This window comes from Megalopta genalis, chromosome 3 (assembly GCF_051020955.1).
Source record: "Megalopta genalis isolate 19385.01 chromosome 3, iyMegGena1_principal, whole genome shotgun sequence".
Classification (NCBI taxonomy): domain Eukaryota; kingdom Metazoa; phylum Arthropoda; class Insecta; order Hymenoptera; family Halictidae; genus Megalopta; species Megalopta genalis.
In genome coordinates this window covers 14,986,329-15,011,316 of record NC_135015.1, presented here as the reverse complement: position 1 = coordinate 15,011,316, position 24,988 = coordinate 14,986,329, and the positions used below count along the sequence as shown (strand labels likewise).

Genomic DNA, 24,988 nt, shown 5'->3' with positions numbered 1-24,988 from the left:
TAAAATCCGCAGTCTAATTATTATATGTCATTATGTCATATAACACCAAGATTTTCTCTATAGAAAAGCGAAATTTTTAAAAAATTATACTACATTTATGATGCGTTTAATATAAAATTTTAGAGATGGCCAAAAATGGTACTAAACGTAACGTTTTCTTCATAACAGAAACATTTTTGTATCGTCACCAAAATTAGTTGGCAAAATAATTTGTACATAGCTGGAATCGGCGTAAAAGATGCCATTAGACTGCATATTTTCAGAATTTTACCTGGAAAATTAGCGGCAGTTGATTTTTGCCTGGAATTTCCATCCTTTTAACGTGGCCGTCACCGGTACATCTGCAGCTCACGATGTTGAATAGCGAATGTAAAACAATCGAGTGCCTTTTTAAAGTCACTTTAATGCCTGACGTTTAAATCCGGGGGGAAACGACGGCTGTAAGTTCCGCCGGATTTGATGTAAAGAGGACGACACCCCTTTCGGAGGGGAGGGTTCGCGGTGACATTAATTAGGAAGTCACTAGGACCGAGCTGCATTAAGTAAATGCGGCCCAGTCCGCGCAGATTGCTTCCATAAAAGGCTCGTGATCGTTTGTTTTCTCGCGGAAGTTTGCACACGATGTTTGGCCACGTGAATTTGCAGGGTGAACAAATTACGTTAAGCGCCGGAACGCCACCGGCGCGACGCTGCGTTACCTTTCTTCCGCGCGAGCACTGGCTCTGTTAACCGCACTTTTTGATGATGTTGATTTTTGAACTGCAACAGCGGAATTTTTTTCACCACGGTGGTCTCGAGGAAATATACTGTTTGCTGACCATGCTTTTAATCTCCGCCTTCGAGGAAATAGTTTGCACGCGGCGAAATTACATTCAAATTGTGCATCGTTTAACCTTCGCCGTTGTACACTCGGGGCGCACGACGTTCCCGGCGAAATTTGTTTGCAAAACAAATCACTTCTCGCGTTCTCCGTCCGCGTGCTTTGTTTACCTTGTGCACGTTATGAATCTAAGAAATAATATTTCGGGTTGATCATATTTTAGCGATCTGTCGACCCTAGATTTACGGGGCACTGAAAGCAGCTGTTCCATATTAGCTGACGAAAGCAACAACGCGACATTTTTTTTCATTTATTTGTTTAACGTCGCGTCTGCTTAACCCCTTGCCATACTTTGACGAGTTCGATTCGTCATGAAAATTGCTAGTAATAATTTATCGAGTATAGCTGTTATTCTGTCCTTTAAAATTGCAATAAATTTCTAATCTCTTGTTATCAATGTTTAAGCATTCAAGTGAATTTAGGCATACAATAAGCAGCAATTTTCTTTCGCTTCTAAGAAATTATTGCAATCGAAAAATTTCTAATCGCAGTAACTGCGAAGAAAATGGTATGTCAAGGGGTTAATAGCAATTAGCGACCACTTGCGGGATTGTTGTTATAGGCTCTGTACTAAACACTGTGGCTTCAACGTTATCTTATTGATGCGGATAATTTCATAATTTCATAATTCACATAATTTCGCTACAATTTGATTTCTATTAAATATTACACAACTTTTGCTGTACGTTTACAGCTGTTCAAACATTCTTTGATGATATTGAGCGTTTTTATTTTTTTTTCTCCGGTATTCTTGTACGATGGGCATTCTTATATGACATTTATTTTAATTTTAAACGAGTGCTATCGTAATAATATTTGTCTCGCAAGTAACACATATATTGAATAAATAACTCGTAAATGGATCTTTACAAACTTTACGTTAATACACATTCTTTTTATATTAAAATTCCTTTAATAATATAACAAGATTTTTAATTAAATTTTATCAAGACTTTCATTAAACGTCCATAAACGTTAAAGTATTATCGTAGGTATTAAATTCGTGTGAGAATGTTATGAAATTCGTAATCATTTTGATTCGACGTTTTTACATTTCCTGAATTCAAATGCACAAAAGAAACATATAAAAGTACGTGTATGAACGATACGCTGAATGGTGAAGATTGTGTGAATGTAGAGTAAGTCATCCGTAACACAAATCTATTTCTTGTTCGTGTTGTAGCATGATTCCAAGGGAGTGAAAAGCCTCTTGAAAAATATACAGAATTTCCTGTTTCATATTTTATTCCAAGTAGGTGCAGAGGAAGATAAATAGTAGCGGCTTAAACAAAAATGGCAGTCGTTTGTTACATTTGCGAAACTGCTACCTTGCTCGTTTCGTACCATATTCGTAAATTTGGTCCCGCTAGATCGAGCATTCGACGAGCTATTTATCAGAATGGTTTATATTTATTAGTTCGAATAAATCAGGCCTTTGAGACTAATTCTAACGCGGCTAAGTCTGTCGTACAATAAATAACAATTTAAGTAGCACTCCCCGAATCCATTTTATTGACGAACATTGTAAACGCGAACTTCAAATTCCACAATCGAGATAGAATGAATTTAACCCTCTCGAACAACAAATCTTTTTGATAAAAATATAACTAAACGTGCTCAGGATCGTTTATAATTTTATTAGGCAATTTGAATTAATATTGTCGAAAACTAGATAGTCGAATAACATTTATATTCTGGGTCCAAACGGACCCGAGTCTCGCTGTTCAAGTTTTGAAACACGCGAACTATTCGCGCGTATAAAAAGACCTAACTAGAAAATACTTCTCTATATAAATCTGAAAGGTATGAATAGTTCAAAGGATAACTTGAAAAGCACTGGTTTTTGAAAGCGATTTTTGCGAAGTTTTATAAATGCATAGAATTTCTCTTGAAATTTCGTTTCGAACAGTTACTCGCCGCTTTTTTTTCAGATATTCCACGAGAAAGAAAATTCTGTATTCTTCACGAGAGAGAGACGGTTCTACATCTGAAAACCGCGCTGCCGCGGATATAAAAAATTGGTTTGCGTTACGGCTGATTTATTTCGCCCGCGGACAAAGTTGTATTGTTTTCAGAATGTCACAGCATCGTATCCTCTCTTGTTGTCGGGATCTAAATAAGGTCTGTTCCTTTCATCTTTATACACGCTTCCCCGCGAGAGATAAATACGTTATAAACTTGGACTGTGTCGAGCTAATTAAAGGGGACAATTTTTCTTTCGCGCGGAAATTGCTCGCGACTTATTGATCGTTAAATTTAATCGAGGCGCCGTTTATTACCGCCCGAATATACAACGATTAACGAATTGTTCAAATTAATAGACCGGGATGGACAGAATCGAATCGTAAAGCCAGGCCGAAGCGAACGTAACGACCTTGCCAGATGTGCATGATGAAGTCCCAAAATTCGAGCACTCATCGCGCGAAGTGCAGTCGTTCGAATGTTTTCTCAGTTTGATACTGTAGAAAGAATGTGGCATCGTTATATTTTTCAGCAATTATTTTTTAAAAAATTCTATTTGATTCGCATCTTTTATAAAAGCGATTTATCCTGGAAGAGAAATTCTGAAACATTCGCTCGTAATAAAGCATCGACTCCCGCCAGAAATATAAATTTAGTATGACTTCCTTTCTATGGGAACTCATCATATTTTACGCAAGAGGAACTCCATGGACGAACGTGTGTATGAAGGCACATAATCCAGAAAACTGCACTGACATGTTGAACAGCTTAGCTTCAATCAGGAGAGTGGCTTTCAAGCACAGTATCCGTATTATTTTTGATGTCACTTGCACTCTATTTAATTGTCACTGTTACCCTCTGATTCAAAATATCGATTTACGATGTTTCTATGAATTATTTTCTACGGGCAATAAATTATCAATATGATAGAAACCTAGTCAACTTCGATAATCTTTTCCTGAAGAATGAAAGAATGATTTATATTTCTTCCAGTAATTTACTGCTGAAAATTTTCTTACAATTTTTAAGTAATTTTATGGGAATATTTCTGCAGAATATATACTTTAGAAAAGTTAGGTACTTAGTTATTTACATACTTTAGACAAAATATTCAAAAAATGGATAATGATTACAAGAGATGCCAAACAAGTTACTGCTTGTTTGAATAATTTAAATTGTTTGAACCCTTGGTAGTTCCAGTGTTAATATTGTTAGAGGTTCCAGGAGTTGTTTGTAAATAAATAGAGAACACATCCTCGATGTTGTGCAGGCGTTCACCGTGTAAGAGACTAGTTTTCAATTTGTTATTCGACTAGATCGGAGACACATAACGTCGCCTGTAACCACGAAATTCGTCCGCAGAGAAGCCTCGGGTACCCCGATGCTCGCGGTAGAATGAAATCTAATTCCCGTCATGACACCTTCGCGACTAAGGGAGGCCTCGAACCCTAAATGAGCCCAACTAATTAGCTCTCTACCGCGGAATGTATTTGTGCGGCTTACTGACGGGTTTGTTGTCCTGCTGCTCGCTCCGTGGAACTTCTATGGAAAGCCAACATTTCTGTGGAGAACAGGGCATTTTTTCAATTCGCTTAACACTCGAACGGTGTACCTTTTTGATAGAAATATAACTGAGTTATTTATGAAATATTCTCAAGACATTTGTTAGGTTCTGTTTCTAGACCCGCTAGTTTTTCTGTAGATTTTAATGAAATGTACATAGTACTCGAATAATTATGAATCTTTATTGAGTATAATATGTTTTAGCATATTTTGTTCTGTGTACTAACGAAAGTGATAGTAGTATTTTTAGTTTATAATTTATAAATACAGGTATCAGTAAAAATAGAAATAGAAATACAGATACCAGTGTAAATATAAATACAAATACAATAAATACAGATATCAATATAAATATAAATAGAATAAATGCAGACATGCGATAGAAATAGAAATAGAATAAATACAGATACCAATAGAAATAAAAATACAATAAATACAGATACCAATATAAATATAAATAGAATAAATACTGATACCAATAGAAATAGAATAATACAGATACCAATAGAAATAGAATAAATACAGATACCAATAGAAATAGAATAATACAGATACCACTAGAAATAGAATAAATACAGATACCAATATAAATAGAATAAATACAGATACCAATAGAAATAAAAATACAATAAATACAGATACCAATATAAATATAAATAGAATAAATACTGATACCAATAGAAATAGAATAATACAGATACCAATAGAAATAGAATAAATACAGATACCAATAGAAATAGAATAAATACAGATACCAATATAAATAGAATAAATACAGATACCAATAGAAATAGAGTAAATACAGATACCAATAGAAATAGAATAAATACAGATACCAATAGAAATAGAATAATACAGATACCAATAGAAATAGAATAAATACACAGATACCAATAGAAATATAAATACAATAAATACAGATACCAATAGAAATACAAATACAGGTACAATTACTAAATCTAAAATTCCAAATACTAAATACAAATCGTACCAATTCTCATACATAATACAGCACAGCGTAACATCTTAATTCGTACAATACAAACGGAACAGAACAAAGGAAAGAAAAATATCACTGTCATCGCTTAAATCGATAATAATATATCCTAGCATAAACAGAACACATGAAAGCATCATTACGAACGCGCTGACCAACTTTGCAAGTTATTCTCCCGTTTGAAGTTGTTACCGTTACGATGGTTTAAGGGTATTACGAAACTTTTCTGAGGCACTGTTTATGGACGCATGAAATGTTATGCTGTCGATAAGCCTTCGACTAAGTCCTGGGCTATCTATCTGCAGCCAGTGCAAACAATAGAGTCGGTGTACAGCTGGACTTAATTAAGCCGGATTTAATTAATTTTCAGATTTCATTGTATTTTCTTTGTTGTCTGGAAACGAGTAATTCACGGCCCACGATTCTCAAATCGCCTCGCAAAATATTGAACGGAGCGTCGAACAAACAGGTTCGAATCATTTTATGGAGCAATTGTTAGGCTACTGACAAAAGTTACCGAACAGGCAGATAATCTATTCGATCACGTGTCAGAAATTAATTAATACATTTCGGTGTCTCTATGACGTGCATTTTGAATTTTCAAAGTGCTATCGTTGTCTCGCCGACGTATTCAATCCGTGTTATCGTATGTTGTATTTTATTGAAAACGCTGTTTATTTTATGAACAAGCATACCGAAATGAATTTGCGTCGGTCCCTATCTTGATTGAATTAGTCGGTTATTTTCGTTGGATTAATCATCGATCGCTCTCATTTGTTGTTGCGCCGAGCGCTACGGCAGGGCGCAAGAATGAAGTTTCAACTAGTCGTTTTATCGACGGACATAAATTTCGTGCTTAACGCCTTTCTCGAACCGGCTTTGGACCCGTCGAGCCACTTATTTGATACATTATCGCTGTACGGTCAGTTAATTACTTCGATTCGATTATCCGCGTTCGCAGCCAGTACCCTGAAAATCGTCTCGGCCCGCTATTAGCGCATTTATCAATCGAAACGGTAATTCGTGGCACCAATTAAGAAACGCCGCCGAAACTCCGGGAGCCTCGTGCGCCGATTTGCGCATCGCTCGTTAATTTCATCGGTTGTTCACAGTGATACTGAAATTCGAATTTGTAAGGGTCCGCGCCGAAAACGTTGGCCGATCGTTCCTTTTTTCTTCTTTTTTCCCGATCATTCAGCGTTCCATAAATGCGAGCTGCGAGACCGTGGCGAAATAAAGAAGAAGATTGAATCAATAAACGCGACTCGAGCTGGCTCGTTTCTTTGTACGGACGTCTGCTAAGCTGCCACTTGCACCGAACTGCTAATGAAAACACGGTTGACATTTATGAAACACGTTTCCATGGATTTAAAACGAAATTAAGGAAATAGCTTTGCTTTGCGTTCGCAGTTAACTTGTTGCGACTCGAAAATGGGAGCCGTTAATGAGTTCTTTTGGCGCGCCATTTGTTCCTTTTTTTTCCATTCCCCGCGAATGCAAATGCAATACGCGAACAGTTTAGTTAGATTCGTGCACGAGAGTGCCGGCGACTATGTAAAACTCTGTGACACGAAATCGCGCGACGACAATGCGTTTTCTTTTTCGAGAACGAAATTGCATTTGTTTTGTAATACAATTTTCCGCGGATTCCACCGTTTACACCGTTACAAACACATCGTCGTGTCGGCACGTATGTATAGCTACAAACACGTGTGCATACATACTACGTTGCGTTAATTGATTCATACGAACAGTGTTACATCACGTGTACACCGCAATTCGTGGTTTGAAATTCACAGAGTCGTAAATCGTACTTATGCTCAATCGCAGTTACGTAACGAGCTTTGCGAAATTAATGACCGAGTTTGCCGAAAAGAACGACTAATTGGCATTCCCGTGTTCGTGCAACAACTGTGCAATTCTACGCGATATAAGATTTTTGATTTGAGCAAACGTAACGAAACTAATTTACGTTTCGCCAGTCGATCGAATACAAATCGATGCGCTTGAAAATTTTTATTTGTACTCTACAATGGATATATAGTAAGATAATTAAAAAATAATATAAAAGATAATAACCAAATTAATAATTTCCATAAAGCGTGATTTTAATTTCCGATTTGAATCTTTAGTATGAAAAATAAACTTTATGTGAAAACAACAGATGTAGAGAGAACTCTGTGGAAGTAAAAAATTACTTATTGGAAAGAAAGGATTGAGAAAACATATTGAAAGAAGAGAAAAAAAGTTTAAAAAGATTAAATTCTCATATATGGTAGAGTAATGTATATCGTTGTTGGCTACTTTTGAGAGCAGTTTATTTCCTTAATATTTTTAACGAGAACAGTTCTTTAACCACTAAGTAACTATATTCGACTTAAAACTACTGACAATGAGCCACGAATGCTATAAACATTTTGTAAAAAAATTATAATTACAGAATTCAGTGAGCCAAGTTCGCGTAGTTCGGTGAAGTTCGACGAGAAAAATACAGAGATATTGCAAACAATTATAATTATAAAATTCATGGCCGACACGCGAACGAATCGAATAAAATTTTGACAAAACAGTGCCGTAAGTTATTGGTTCCCCGGCGGAGCTAAGATATCGCTAGCAATTTGAACATTGTTCTTTATACGTGACCGAGACACAGCGCGATTGCAAGCAACATAAAAATGACGAATAGAGCCGTTCTAGCGGAAGACCGTCTCGGTAGGTGGTAGAACCAATGGGTGTTCGCTTATCACAAGAAAATCATCGCGTTCGTAGAATGAAGGTAGTTACGCGTCGCGATTTACGACTCGGAGACTCGTTACGGTCTTGGCAAGCATTCGTTGACGGTGGTCGGGATGACCTCCCCGCGACTCTCATAGGTCGTAACTTCGCGGGATTCTTGTGGCGGATCGATTCAGAACTCTCACGCTCAACCGCAGAAGGTGCTTTATTGTAATCGCGCGATACCTTGACTCGATGTTATTGAATTTATCGGGATTAGAGGAGACCGAGAGCTGGCCGTGACGTTTTTACCGAAGCCTCGGTATTGCATGTTGTACATTGTGGAATAATCTGAAATTTTTACACGTCCTTGCCAGATGAAGTGGGGAAAGTGTAATTATTAGTCTCGCATCAGGGGTTGGTTGTTACGCGAAGAGGGGTGAAATGGTACAAGTTATCGAACTTTATTGAGTTTCCTTATGGATTGCAAGTGAAATGTTACGGATAATCAACATTTTTATTTATCGATCGTTTCTTAGAAAGTATACTCAAATTATCGCAAATATCATATGTTTATTATTTATGTAATATTCGACAGACTTAGACTCGATCTTTAGATGATTTCAAAACAAACAACACATCTTCTAACTCTAACAAAAATTCTACGATTTATACTTGAACTAAAATATAAAAATGTACCGATTTCGATGTAATTTTCAGTTTTCACATTTCCGTTCTAGTTTCAAAAAAGTTAACGAACGTGACTTTATCTTTTTTTGTCATTCCAAGTAATAGGAAAATTAAAGCAAAGTATTTCAGTCCCTCTAATGTCTTCAAAAAATTTAAATCATTTAGTTCAGTATTGAAAAATTTATGTGCTCCGTAATGTAATAAATTGAAAAAAATTAATTATCAGTTTGAAACGTTGAAATTATTTTAGTTGATCCTGCGAAAAAATCAATTTAATTAGAAAAAGGTGAATATGATCAACGAAAGGATGAATTTGATTTGAAAAGGATGAATTTCGAGTGCAAAACCTGTCAATCGAAAAATTGGAAGTGGCGTTTATTTGTACCTATCGACAACACAATCTTCATATTAGCGTATCGCAGAAAGACGATTACGTTGCAGACGGTGGCGGAACGTTCGAACGATTTTTCTAATTTCCTAATCTCTTTTATCTTGTGCAGCTTTTCCTATGATTAAAGGTCTCTTGTTCGACTTTCAGGAGTTCTCGGGAATTGTCCCCTGGTGCAGCCACCTGAGTGGGGAGCGGTGAGGGAGAGGGTCCTTAAAGATGGCACTCTGCAGACCGTGTACTCGTGTGAACCAGGCCGTAGATTGAAGGGCCATAAAGTACTGACTTGCACTGCCGACGGCTGGAATCATCCCATCCCGAAATGCGTCCCCTATGGTAAGAGATCTCCACCTTAATTTACACGCTCCGTGTCCCCGAGATTATAACACGCTGGGAACGTTACGACAGAGCTGGAACTTCTTTAAAAGTACTAACGAAGTTTCCCCGTTTTTATGCTTTGCTTGACCCCCGTCGGATCGATCGTCCCCGTGAGTCAAATCCTCTCGCCTCCATTTTGGTTTTATGTATCTCTGAATCGACTTCTTTGCGATTCATATTTTTTAAGTAGCTAATCCGTTGAACTGGCTACGAGAACATGTTATTACGGGCTGAATTATATAAAAATAAATTGAGGTTTCATCGTTATTTACAGAGGGGGTAGTTAGTATAATCTGCGAATGATTACGACGAGAGTCGTAATTATGAGTCTATGTGGAATAATTTATTAATAGATAGTTTGATATAGAAGAATTTTGTCAATTTGCCACAAGACCTAACTTCTGGTCTTTTAGCTTCGATTTAATAGAATTTTTAATACTTTGCAGAGCATAATTACTGCGACGCGAACGGAAGCAAGATTAATCGAATTACATTGAATAAATAGCTGTTTTAACCAGCCGTGCAAAACTCAATTTCGGCGTATTTATTTATCAGTAGCCGCAGGAATACATCGTAAAATTCTTCTATTCTTTTTTACATTCTTTCGGATTCCGGTTTTTACGGATGTATGTGCGACCGGTCATAAAAAATCCATACGCATTCGTCAAATTTTATATATCTTTTAACACGCCGGTGGTCACGCGATGGTTTCGACTTCAATTGCGGGCAGTGCCGAATGATATTGACGAGAAAAAATGTTTCAAATGTTCATGAAATGTGGTCGGTGTTATAATAACTCAGGCGAACTAATCACAGTTACAGCTGCGACTTAAAACTTTGGCAATTAATTACTGTTGAATGAATGATTAAATATCAAGTAGCGTTACCAAACATTGAAATACGAATATTACTAAGTATGAAATACTATTAGCAAATATTAAATGGTATTACTAAATATTATATAGTGTTAACAAATACAAACTTTAATATCGTGACAATTGCTTCAAATTATGTCGTAGTATTTTTTAGAAAAATCAGGGTAGATTAATCTAGGTGTTATTTATTTCTGGATTCTACTGTGAATTTTTATGCATTTGCATGATGTATGCAGATTTTTAAAATGATAGAGAACGAATAAATCGACGAGGCATGATAGAATTCTTCTTTTCTTTTTGCAACGAGTATTCTTCTAGTTGCCGGAGGAACCTTTACTTTCTGCTACAACCATTTTCGGAAAATGTATTTAGGTTAATCAACTTCATTCTGAAAACTAGACTGCTCGAAACTACCGCTAAATACCGGGCATACCGTACGGAACGACCTGCATAACAGAATTATCCGTTTAATGCTCGTAGCGTGGAATTTTTGCTATCATTCGAATTACACGTTACACGTTTACACGCGACTCGATGATTTTCCTGCACCATCGCCGCGCGGAATCAACCTTTCCGAGTGCATTTTAAGGACGCACACCACTGCGTAAATGTACACACGATCCACTGTGCTTCGCAGTTCTGATTTCATTCGGTTGCTTGAACTCACGGTTGGATTAAGCAGCTCCTCTGACACGCGAGAATTACCCTTCTTGGCGAAACCGATCCCTTTCATGTAACCAACCGGAATTTGTTGTCAGCTGCGTCTGACTGTTACTGGATATTCGCTAATTCCATAAATCTTGTTACGATCAAGCACACATTGCTTTGTAATTATTTCCAATTATTAGCAATTGTTGTGCAATTTCGAATGATTTCGGCATTGTTTGCAATGGTTTTGCTCACTCACGAATTTTTAGGCATTTTACCGTGCCCTAAACGCAACCAATGTACAATGATTTATAACGACAAGCTTGAATTTATTTCAACTTCGTGTAATTTTCTATTGTAGCATATACGCTTGAACAAAGAAGTTTGTCTAAAAATTGCTCATAGAAATATGTTTTTAATATCAGAAATCGTAAAAGGGAAGACCGGAAACCAGCCATTTCGACTGATGTCGTAAATCTAATGTTAAATACGACCGCAAAGAATACAGTGAATCGTACAATTCGGTGATGTTTAAGATTGTTTGCAGTTCACTGCCGACGAATTGAAACCATGAGTCTAAGAAACACCGTGACAGTAAGAGCCGTAAAGAAAATTATGAAGTTACCGAGTCATTCTCGATCTGTTCAAATTATCCGAGAGAGCGGTACTTTCAGTTTTTCCTTGTTGACTCAGAAATGTTGTATTCCGCAGCTCGAACATTAGTGTCTGTAGCCCACCATTGTGTAATAGTTTGAAGAGAATTTAACTTTCTGCGGTATGGATTCCCAGTAGAGTTCCTTAATCTCTGAGATTTGAGGTTTTCACAGTCTGGCGAGAGGGTCGATCGATGACTGGAACATTGAGATCTCTGGTTGGCGATTGTTGATCCGCGGAACGGTCGAAGAATTGTTTAGTAACAGCGATTCGTTACATAGTGATTATCCATGTGTAACGCGTAGTAATTATCTAGTAACGATGTCAAGTAATATGCCGTATTCTCAGATAATTATTCGAATTAAGGACATTCATATTTTCTCACGACAGAAACGAGTAACATTCGCGCGTAAAGTATTCGAAGTTGACGTTCATCTTTCGAAACATTCGCGGGTGTACCTAAAGAGAATCATTTTAGAGTATGCGTTTTATAGGTCAAAATTCATTCGTATTCGGTTATCGTGGGAGTCTGGTAATCGGCAAAATCGCGCGAAAGGTACGTAAATGTTTGGATTCATCGGTCGGAAAAAGCAATGTTTCAACATTTTGCACGGGACACGAAGCAGAAACGGAATATCTTTTTTTTCGGAGCGACAGAATAGAGCGGAGCGCTCAAATAGAAGGCAACAAATAATGTCGAAACGGTAGACGAACGAATCGCCGCGTATTTGTGGACATCGTGTATTTGCATAAGCTAAAGCAAACGTATGGAATCCGGTATAAGCATGTTGTTCGCGGTTTATCCGGACGAACGTGATGTTCAGTGGACCAATTCGCTGTTCCCGTGTCAATCGTAGCGTTTCCACTTTGATGCAAGGAAGTTGACGACGATTGAGATTAATATGGTAATGATGCCTAATTCGAGACCCATTTTATTATAAGTCATAATCGCCGATTAGAAACAGTTCTATTAAAAGTAGATCTTTTAAAAATTAAAACCTCTAGAAACTAAAATATGTGTTCAATCTACTGGAAAATACGGGATTCCGACAAAATTCCGCTTCTTCGCGATAAAGGAAAAACTAAAATTATTGCTTTCGCACATCGAGCATGTCAAATTTGTTTCTTGTATCTTCTTGTATATTCCTGTGTATATATATATATAAATACATGTAAATGTATTTAAGTACGCAGAATAGTGCTATGTTTTCACGCTCTTTATTCTTCTTTATATATATATATAAAAAATTCTTTATATATATATATATATAATTAATATTAATATATATAAAGAAGAATAAAGAGCGTGAAAACATAGCACTATTCTGCGTACTTGGCGAAACGCAGCGAGACTCGCAAGGATCACGTAAATCTGTTAAAACGAAACGGAGGGATGTCACTATATTCCACGTTCTAAGAAACTGCCGAGTAATTATGCAAATGAAGTGCGTCTTACTACTCGTAGGTCAGGCTTACTTACAGTCGGAGAACACTTTGCTGTTGCAATTCTGAAAGCTACGCTACCCCGCGATGTCACGAATATTAAGCTAAGAAGTATGCAAAACGTTGGTGCGATAATATAACGCGACACACGACTCTTTCGACCGTGACGATGTCTCTTGGCATGATCGTCAAGTTTTAACAGCTACTTTCGAGCTCTGAACTTTAAACTCTGCAGGAAATTATTTCGTCGCCGAAACCGATATACAGCGTTTGTTCCGATAGTATGCTTCTGTCTCGTACAATATTTTTCGTTTCGCAGACATTAAAACTTATTCTCATAGAATATTTGAATATTTAGCAGTCGGTTAAATATTATTTTCAGCGGACGCGGTTCGAGTGCGAAAGGTTCGTATATTTTCCATTTTATAGAAATTCAGTCCAATTAATTCTAGAAGAATTAAATGTTCAGCAATTAAGTACGAGTAACGTGAAACTTACTCCGACCGATGCCACGATAATTTTTGCCGGACGCGAGCCGAGTTCAAACGGTCCTTACGTAAAAAAAAAAATATGATCTCCGCGGAATTAGAACTCTATTCCGTAACGAAAAGCCATGCACACGCTGCTGGCTCCCCGCTCATTTCGTCTAACCCGAAAGTTTTGCATATAAAGCTAAATGGACACGGTTCCGGCGCTGCTTCAAGTTCTTCACCAAATTTGTTCGACTACCTACCTTTTTTTCGTCCAATTTGCTGATATAGAGTGTACTTTCTAGTACTCCCATTACCGAAAGTCACTTTACGTTCTTCTTTTTTAAGCCGAAAACGGCCCCGCGTGTTCAGTTCACGTTCCGCTCTTGACGAGCCCATAGTGGAAGTTTCGCGTTTGAAAAATGTCCGCGGTTCTATCTCGGTGGGAAAAATTTTCGTCAATTATAAATTCGCGACAACGTCGCGACGGAGTCGTCCGTTCGGAGTTTCGTGGTCCGCGTGTACAAGGTAATGGGATAACGTTCGAAGGGCAGAGAAAATATTGGCGCTCGCATACAAATTTGTCGCGTTCAATTATTATTTTTGATTGCGCCTGTCGTTGTGCGTCTGACGCAGGTAGATATTTTGGTCGGTGTGACAGTTTGCGTACCCATTTTATGTACAGTGTAACGTCCGGCGAACACTCATTAGATGAGCGTTAGTGTTACATGAACACTTGACATTTGAATTCGAAAACGCGCACGCGTATGCGTAGACGTACTAACAACAAATATTAACATATTAGTAGTTTAGTGATCTGTGTGCATTTACGGTATGTGCAAGTTTATGAAATGCGAGCAAACGTGCACGCTGATGGAAATTAATTATACTATTAGACCGCGGCTCTTTGTGCAAAATAGAAATTGTCTGCGTCTGTTGCAAAAATTAGGAATAACTTAACAGTCGCATTTTTTCCTTAATAATTCTGGTAAATCGAAAGTGATATACTTATACTATTATACATTTATACGTACATATTTATTTATTTTTATACTATCATACGTCTATATACGTATTTATTTAGATTTATACTATTACACATCTATATGTATTTATTTACATTTATACTATTACACATCTATACGTATTTATTTAGATTTATACTATTATACATTTACATGTATTTATTTATATTTATACGTTTAAATTGCAGATGATAAGTAATCAGTGTGATAAACAAAACGAAAAGATATAAATGCCCTGAATGCTTCAGGAAGTTTGAATAATGATTCTGTTTGCGAATATGGAAACAGACTAGCTGTAGCCGACGCTGTGACGATTGACATAGTAGGTTCAGCGGCAGTGGAAAAGCGACATTGATTTACGGGCCAATATCCTTGAACAAGGGACTTCGTGCAACGACCTGTGTGACCCATGCGAGGAAATGTAGTTACAGGACCTGTAGACGTTGCACTATTTAGAACAACGCTCTAAATTAGCGATCCGTTCTTTTTCCGTCCTTTTATCTACCGATGGAATCACTTCGATCAGGTGGCTCCGTTGGTTGCCTGTGCAGCGTCCGCGTAAAAATAAGGATGCGCATTGGACTTCGAATTGAACTCGCGTTTTCCATTTTATATACAGCGGGCCAACAACGTTATCCCAGATGCGACACGAAATTAGCGTACGAAAGAAAAACAGAGATTCATTCAGAATCTCATTTCTTCGAAGTTCTGGATTGTAACTTAAAGAACTGTATCTCAATTACATTGTATTTTAATTCAATTATATTGTATTTCAGTTACATTGTATTTCAATTGTATATTGTAATTCAATTGTATTGTAATTCAATTATATTGTATTTCAATTACATTGTAATTCAATTATATTGTATTTCAATTACATTGTAATTCAATTATATCGTATTTCAATTACATTGTAATTCAATTATATTGTATTTCACACAATTACATTATAATTCAATTATATTGTATTTCACACAATTACATTATAATTCAATTATATTGTATTTCAATTACATTGTAATTCAATTATATTGTATTTCAATTACATTGTAATTCAATTATATCGTATTTCAATTACATTGTAATTCAATTATATCGTATTTCAATTACATTGTAATTCAATTATATTGTATTGCAATTACATTGTAATTCAATTTCACTGTAATTCAATTACATTGTATATCAATTACATCGTATTTCAATTACACCGTAATTCAGTTACATTGTATTTCAATGACACTCTCGTGATTAGAACTGATTGAATTATTAATTAAACTACTAATTGAATTATTAATTGGATTAACTGAAAGGCTTGAGTTGTCTAATTGAAGTAAAATGTAATTCAATTACCTAATCGAATTACAACGTAATTGAATTCAAAAAAACTCTACGATCAGTTGAGCGATTCGACAATTTTCATTCCTCAGTCATTCTAGCCACGAAGCTATTGTTACCGGAAATCATTGAATAAATTTCTTCATTCGTACACTACAGCAATATAAACATCGCAAGAAATCTAAGTCGATCGAATCCTCGTAACTTTTCCAAAGGCAACGCGCGCACCGGTCAGTTTTAGCGCTCGGTGCAGCTAGTTCCGTGCGCGTTGCCGTGGGCGGCAATGACGCGTGTCGGAAATAGAATCTAATTAAAAGCGTATAACCGGGCTTTTTGTGTTGCGGTATCAAGCGGGGCTGTAAATGAAACGCGGGAGATCTATTACGATGTTATCGTTCCGCGTGACAGAAGCATCGTCGCAGCGGGAATCTTCGCCGACGTCCCGGCGTGTACGGAATTTCGCGCAGGAGCCCCTCGAGTGTGTTTCTCCGCGCGGGCCGCACGAACAACACAGTCGTTTAAGTTGTTCACCGACGTTACACGTCCTGTCAAACCGAAATGGAACGAAACGGTTCGACGGGCTGTTGGAAGTTAATGGAATACTCGGGCTCGGCGTATTAACTGCCGCGAGTAAGCATAGTTAACGACTATTTACTAGACCGATGTTACCGCCGCCGCCCACGATATACCTGTGCTTTAATCATCCGCCCAGCTGATTCGGATTCTTGTTACCTTTTATGAAGCTGGCTCCGCCGGTGAGTTACGCGTTCCACTTCTGGAAGTCGGAGCTTATTCGTCAGCGGGTAGCTTACCGGTTAACCGGTTGTGACGGAATACTTCGCGATACCAGGAAGACAACTCCAATGGGCGCGACGACTGTGGCAAATTTTAAAAGTAATATTCGGAGCACGTTACGTTTCGCGTCGTTCTTGTTCATTGAAATATTTCTCACGTCGTTCTTATCTCGATGGAAAGAAACAATTTATTTGTACTTCATTTCTGTTTTCTACAATTGTCTTCGAAAATTTGTAAAAACATTACTGAATTCTTAATTTATTATAACATTTATTGGGGTATCGTAACATTTCTTTCCTCAACATTTTTTTTTAGAATTAACAGGAACACCTCGATCTCGAATACCATATTATTGTTGAAATATTATTTCATCAATTGGGTCATTAATTTCATTCAGTAATTTTATTGATCTTCATTATTATAAAACGAATAGTTATATTCAAATTTAATCAATCAACATTCGAATGATATAACAATTGTTCACCATTAGAACATTTTAACGAAGTCCCAATGTTTTCAGAAACGAGTGCAATGAGTTTAAGCCTCGTATATAAAATCTAACCTTTTATTAAAATAATAGAATAGATTGAATTTTGTATTTTTATAAATTAGATGTTCCCAAACGTTGTATAAACCGATTGTCACAGAGGTCAAGGTAGATACGGTGGTCAAGGTAGATACGATGGTCAAGGCAGACACGTTGCCGAAGATTTACGTCTGCTAACGATGAAGTCACAACGCGGAAATTGATGGAGGACGCCGAAGTTTCGCTTTCTGCCCAGGTGGAAAGTTCTTCCTAAGAGCTCCGCGAGAATTTTGGAATAAGGATGTGAAGGCATCGATCCCCCAAGCCGGTAAATCCGGGCTGGTACGAAGTTTCTTCGCCGAAGTTCCACGGCTGGGAGTGGGAAGCCGACTTCGCGACAGACTGATCACGATTCTCGCGCCAAAGTGTACAGTGCCGATGTCTCCTAACAGTTACAGCTATTTGCTCTGAAATCAGCCTGGCTCGTAGTACCTGATAATTAAACTGTGCATCCTCGGGCGCGATCTGCACCCTGAACCTCTTCGGAAAGCATCGGAATCGAACGTTCCATGGACATTTATGCTACATTTATGCTATTAGCAATGACTGGCTTTTTTCTTTTATTAAGCTACAAACACCTGTTGGGATTATGAATTATATTATTATTAGCAGCATGCGCATCGCTGTGATTGACGAATTAATGATATATTTCTGAATTTCTCCCCAAAGGTGCAAACACAATGGAATTTCAAAAAATTGACTGGGTTATTCGGATAGTTATCGCGTTACTCCATCATGGTCTTTGTTCTCCGGTTTTCTGGTTATTCTTTTGTTTCTCACTCCGAAGGATAAATGAGAAACTAATCGAAATATTTAATTGATTTTACAAATATGTAAAATGTATTTGAAATGTATATTTTACAGTATAAACCTTTGAAATGCTTCATTTGAAGTAAATATTTTCTTCATCCTGCGTGAAATGATACCACTTGAATATCGTTTCCATGAAATTTCCGTGACCAAGCAAGAGCGAGTATATTTTGGCATTCGTGTTTACATTTGAGATATGTACATACATTGTTAAAAGCAAACAAATGTTAAACATTCCAATTACTCTCATTAATCGAGAGGAACATAATAAAAAGGTTATTTTTCGAAACAATATCTGTTTCTACCTTTTCTATACGTTTATCTTCTCTCATAAATATTAATCGTAAGAAATATTATTTCAAATAATTATTTACAATACGCGTCTTAAGAAAATACTACTTTAATTAGTAAATTTCTTTACTACGACATAAATAACAATTTTAATACATATGCTTATCGCTATTTACAATATATTTTCAAATAGGGTAGATGTCCCAATTCCCGTGGCCCCGGATTAAAAACGTATATAAAGAGAAAAGTTTTGTATATAAATTGACACCTCTCCCCGAATCTTACATGTCGATAGCTAAACATAATAAAAAAGTATAGATTATCAATTGATATATTAAAATTTTCTTTTTCTCTCCATTTACAATGCGGAGCCACGGGAATTGGTAACAGGCGCGGAAACTGGGACATCAACCCTATTTCTGTTCGGTCTGTGCGTACGTTCGACTCGAAGATTCTGCAAAAACAAAGACCACGTTCCGCCAGCATAAAGAAAAAGAAGCTCGCTCGTTCGGCCGAACGTAAACGGTCTATTCGAAACACAATGCTGCCGAAATAAGGCGCCATTACGGCGCATGAATTATGGCACACGTTTCTGCGGGTGGACAGCCGGGCCACCCTGTAGGTACGAAAATATCTATAAGGATCGTATCCACTATTTCCGAGGCAAGAAATTTACGCGTGTAGCAGGCATATGGCGTGTTCGTCCAGACGGAAAGAAAGATGTCGTCTCGAATGCAACACGCGGGACCGCGGCAATAAATCAAAGCAAAATCCCGTTGCTTTCGATTCCGAACGGGTTCGGAAGGAAAGGGGTGCTTTTCAGGTCCACGGCCCCTGGGAGATGTCCCGCTACGAAAAAGCCATTCGTCATCGCAGCCCACCACCTTCTTTATTCTCGTCTTCTTTTCGTCGCGAACGCTTCCACGGCCGAGCCGAACCGTCTTTCAAACCACCCGACCATCTTGAGTGCTTTTTGTCCCCCACTTCTTCAGCTTTCATTCTATTCCGCGCGCGACCCGCGCCCGTTCGCCGATTACACGACCAAACCGTTCGTTCGGCCCGGTCTCGGCCTCGTTCAGCTTTGTTAGCCGAACCGCCGCGCTATGAAACCATTTCATGGGGAAGCGTTTAGCGTAAGTGCCACGCGGATCTGGCCACATTTCAAACGATATCATTAGATGAATTGTTTCAATTAATATGTTATTTTGTTTCATAATTAGTGTTAGCTTATTTTATAGTTATTTGAGGTAACCGTGAGATGAGATATTCTGCACGGAAATAGATTTGGCTACGCCCGAAATATTATTTCAATTAATATGTTCTTTTATTTCATAATTATCTCCATTCCTGTGAGCATTTTTGAAATATTGTTTTAAGTGACGTGCTAGTTTATTTTATAATTATTTGAGATAATTGTGAGATATTCTGCTCGGAAACAGATCTGGGCACGTTTGAAGCATTATTTCAATTAATATGTTCTTTTATTTCATAATTATCTCCATTCCTGTGAGCATTTTTGAAATATTGTTTTAAGTCACGTGTTAGTTTATTTTATAATTATTTGAGATAACTGTGAGATATTCTGCTCGGAAACAGATCTGGGCACGTTTGAAGTATTATTTCAATTAATATGTTATTTCGTTTCATCATTATTTCCATGCGTGTAATCACATTGGAAATATTGTTTCAAGTAACGTGATAGTTTATTTCATAATTGTTTGCAATAATTGTGAGATTCTGCTTGGAAACAGATCTGGGCACGTTTGAAATATTATTTCAATGCTATTCTGTTTCATAATTATTTCCATGTCTGTAATCACTTCATGCAATTACATTATCGGAAATATTATTTCCGCTGACATTTGAATGACGAAATATCATTTTAAATAACGTGTTATCTTATTTTATGACTATTTGGGACAATTGCGAAGTTCGTCTTGGAATTCATATGGCGATCCAATTAACAGCTTTCAGGCTGGTTCGTATAGTCATACTTGTTGACCTTTCTGGAAGATAGAACCAGCGATCCAACTATGTTAAATGATTACTCGATAACAGGAAATAGCAGCGTCATACGAAATTTCTGGCAGATATGCAAAGTTTGATGTCTCAGAAAATATTGGATCATGCACAGCATAATATAAAGTCTGAATTTAGTTTCGCGGTTGTTTCTCGAATATGAATCGACGATGAAATTGCTAGCAACACCGTAATTTGGTAACTGTATAATTCGCCAGTTCATTTAGCTAACATTGTCAGAATCATTCGAATAAGTATTTTTCAAATTGTTGGATCAGTAGCAGCAGATTTTGATTTTATACGCTGAAATTTCTTACAGGACTTTGTGACACTCTATCTAGGTCGTGCATAAATTAAAAGTTCATGGAGGAAGTAATCTTGTGCCTACTATGAAAAGAAAAATGCTTGTCTCCATATACAGCAATGTCTCCCTAACTCACGCTTAGATTGTGCACAAAAATGGACAATTTGGGAAGAGGAGATACTATTATTCGAGCCTTGCGGCTCGTTTTTATAGTTGTTGACAATTGGTGACTATAAAAATGAACCGCAAGGATCGAATAATCGTTTCTCTTCTCCCTAAATTATCCATTTTTGTAGACAATCTGTGCGTCAATTAGAGAGACATTACTGTATTGTACAATCCTCTCTTAAATATACAGTAAATTCTCTCCAATTGTCCCTCGTCTTGTTAACAAAAATGGACAATTTGGGAGAATTCACTGTGATCAGAAACGAAATTATACAATAAAATGTTTGATATTGTTGGAAGATCTTTTCTTAAATACAATCAGAAACGAAATTAAACAATAAATATTTGACACTTTCGGAAAGCAATTATTTACGAAGAAGTGTAGACGCTACAATGTTTCACAGACGATAAGATTTATCTCCTTTCTTTCGCTGCAGTGTTTTCCGAGTAAATTTTTACATCTCGCGGATATGAGTCATGGTTCCGGGCAGGTTCCACATTCGTATTAATTAATCGCCGTGAAAAGCGGGCTTGTTTGAAAGCCTGCCGGGACCTGGAAAAGTACAAGTGCTCTCTTGTACTCGCTTACTTGATACCGATTCAGTGGCGTTCCTGCTTCTTTCACCGTGCGAGACTGGGACCTGCCACTCCGACTTTTATGCAGACGCGAGGAATTATGAGTTTCAATGGGCTTATCATTCTGTCGGAACGGAACTTTTATCAGACGCGTTCAAGTCCTTCCATTGATTCAACTTTGCTCGTGAATCGGAATCGAGCTGCTGCAGACTAAGACGTCCGTCGATTTTCGAATTGAACTGTCCCAAGTACGGGATAGTCATTGAACTAAAACAAAAGTAATTTTCACGAACAAATGTTTCCTTAATTTTTGATCATTTTATTTGGAAACATAATCGATGGATACTCTTCGGTATTGTATGCGAAAATGGAGAAGAAAATGGAATAGAAATGCTGAATGAGTTTTGCTCGTTGCTTGCTCATTCCAAGGGATTCTCTACAATCTGCGAGAAAAGGAACGAAAAAGATTGAAAACGAATCAATTACGACTTTTTCAAACGCGTGATGTTAAGTTACTCTGGATGTGAGATTTTTGTTAGCTTTTTAAAATCGATGAAATCAATTATAACTACATTGAAAAATCTATCGAAACAGAGATAACCTCCTGGAATTTATAAAATAATTTATCAATAGATCAAGTGTGAAATCTAAATATTAAAATAAACAAAAATTTCTATCGAATTTGCAATGCTATAGTATCGAGAAAACCAGTTATTGTTAAACGTAAATTTTTATTTTTAGAAACTACATTCGTAAAGTACAAAATGGAAAAAACTGTTGTTGCTCAAGAAAACGATTCTTAGTGATAAAAATAAGACTTTTTTATCCAACAACAATTTTATCCAAGGATTAACGGTATTGAAGTGTTCGTTTCGCGATCATAATTTCAGTTTTGAGACTGCTTGAAATCGATATGTTAATATCAACATTGTTAGGTACGTATCTGGGGATTTCTTTCGTGACGACATGGAAGTAGCGTATTTTGCGGTTTACACATGTTCGTGGTCAATCGTATAAGCTGTCTGTGCTTCTGATTAGCGGTTGCAGGTTCACTATTTTGTAAAACATAATCAGCTTGTGTGTTGAGCCTCTTATGTTACTCTCTTGTGGTGAGTTTCCCTTCTGGATATCTCTTACAGCGGATAGGGGAATTTTCTGTTGCAATACTCTTCTACAATCGGATCAACATATAGTTTAATTATTATTTGTTTACTGGCTTCTGTGCATTTACATCATCTAGAGGGTTTTACTTGGACTTGATCGGACTTCGCTAAAACAATCAATATTTTTATTGTATTTTTAGCATATTTTTGCCACATTTTTACCACCTTTTTACTATACTTTGATTTTTACCATATTTTTACCACATTTTTACCATATTTTGACTACATTTTTCCATATTTTTACCATATTTTCACTATATTTTTTCCATATTTTTACCATATTTTCACTACATTTTTTCCACATTTTTACCATAAAGCTTACTGTAACATTGCAACGTCGTTATTAATAAGTCATGAAATACTGGCGTTACCTCTAGCAGTCTTTTGGAAAAACTAAAAAAAAAAAGAAATAATAGAAAATCTGTTATAAATCGGACGTGCATACCTTTTACTTTGCCGAAGCTCTCCTGTGGTGGCTGTTTGCGAGCGTGTGCGTAATCCACGTGCAAAATAACTGCGATACGATTTGACCTACAAAAATGGGAATAATTTTCATGTTCTACGTGACGGGCACGAAACGGAGCACTTTCGGGATTTTTGGGAAGTTTGATTTTTATGAAACATCAAACCGCCCGAAACAAGGCGTTGCATTTCGAACCGAAAAAAATGCTCTGTAACAAATTTCACTGAAAATATAATACTTTCTGTCAAAATTGTGACGTATTTAATTCGGTCTGCCAAAGATGCCCGTATTTTATATGTATAGGTCTTAAGAAGTCAAAGTTCCGATTCTGCTATGACAATTACAAGTAAATTTTTATTTAAAAAATTCAATACCTGCGGATTCGATAATGTTGTTCTCAAATATAAGTAAAATTACTGCCAGGGTAAGTAGTTTAACTTAAGACAGAATAGTAATAAATAGAATAGTAATAGAAATTAAATAAATAGAATAAATAGAATAGTAATAAATCATAAATGTTATAAGTAGAGTTACCCTATCGAGTACTCTAATCTTTTAGAATAGGACATAATTAAAGTAGGTAGTTTAACTTAAGATAGAATAGTAATAAATAGAATAGTAATAGAAATTAAATAAATAGAATAAATAGAATAGTAATAAATCATAAATGTTATAAGTAGAGTTACCCTATCGAGTACTCTAATCTTTTAGAATAGGACATAATTAAAGTAGGTAGTTTAACTTAAGATAGAATAGTAATAAATAGAATAGTAATAGAAATTAAATAAATAGAATAAATAGAATAGTAATAAATCATAAATGTTATAAGTAGAGTTACCCTATCGAGTACTCTAATCTTTTAGAATAGGACATAATTAAAGTAGGTAGTTTAACTTAAGATAGAATAGTAATAAATAGAATAGTAATAGAAATTAAATAAATAGAATAAATAGAATAGTAATAAATCATAAATGTTATAAGTAGAGTTACCTTATCGAGTACTCTAATCTTTTAGAATAGGACATAATTAAAGTAGGTAGTTTAACTTAAGATAGAATAGTAATAGAAATTAAATAAATATAATAAATAGAATAGTAATAAATTATAAATTTTATAAGCAGAGTAATAAACAGTTTGTAGGAGAAAAGAAGCAAAATTGTTGTTAAAAGGTTGTATAAGAAAACTGACTATAAAAGAAACTATAATAAGCGATAAAAAGATAATAATAATAAGAATAATAAGAAGGAGGAGAATAGTAAGTTAAGACTTAAGACTGAAGACCAAAGATGTGACAATCGTACAAATTGTTGTACTGACTGCCTTATGATTAATAAAAAAAAGGAAGCTTACCCCACACCGTCGAGTCGTGCATCATCCGCGTTCAGCAGCAGAATCACCGAAAAACCGTTTCGGCCGGCGATCTGCACCCGATATACTTCCGGATCGAGTCTTTGCACGAAGTGGCCACTCATCGGGACCCTCCTTAAAGAAGGTCGAGAGTTCAGAGTACTCGGCTCCGGTCGAGGAGCCCCGCGGTACACTCGCGGCACGTAGACGCGCGCGTGCACGTGTACAGTACCAATACGTGGATGCTACGGGGTCTCTCGGAACGGCGCCGGTTGGCCATCAAAGGGAGCCGAGATATCACGACGTACCGACGGTAACGGCGTGCCTCTTTCGTTTGTCAACAAGACCGGCCACGAAGGAGAGCCTCTGTCGCGACCGCGAAACCGTAGGCACTCGCACGAGAGCAGAAAATATGCCCGCCTTATCTTTAGATTCCGCGGGAA

General features: G+C 36.7%; 1 protein-coding gene across 6 annotated transcripts in view; it reads left to right on the top strand.

Moving 5' to 3' along the window:
* The window catches only part of LOC117229483 (uncharacterized), a 264,414-nt gene that overhangs the window by 99,045 nt on the left and 140,381 nt on the right, over positions 1-24,988 (top strand). For all 6 annotated transcript variants that reach the window (XM_076520184.1, XM_076520179.1, XM_076520180.1 and 3 more), the window contains one exon: positions 9,346-9,531. In XM_076520184.1, coding sequence (XP_076376299.1) covers positions 9,346-9,531 — 186 coding nt within the window. The remainder of the gene's footprint in view (positions 1-9,345; positions 9,532-24,988) is intronic.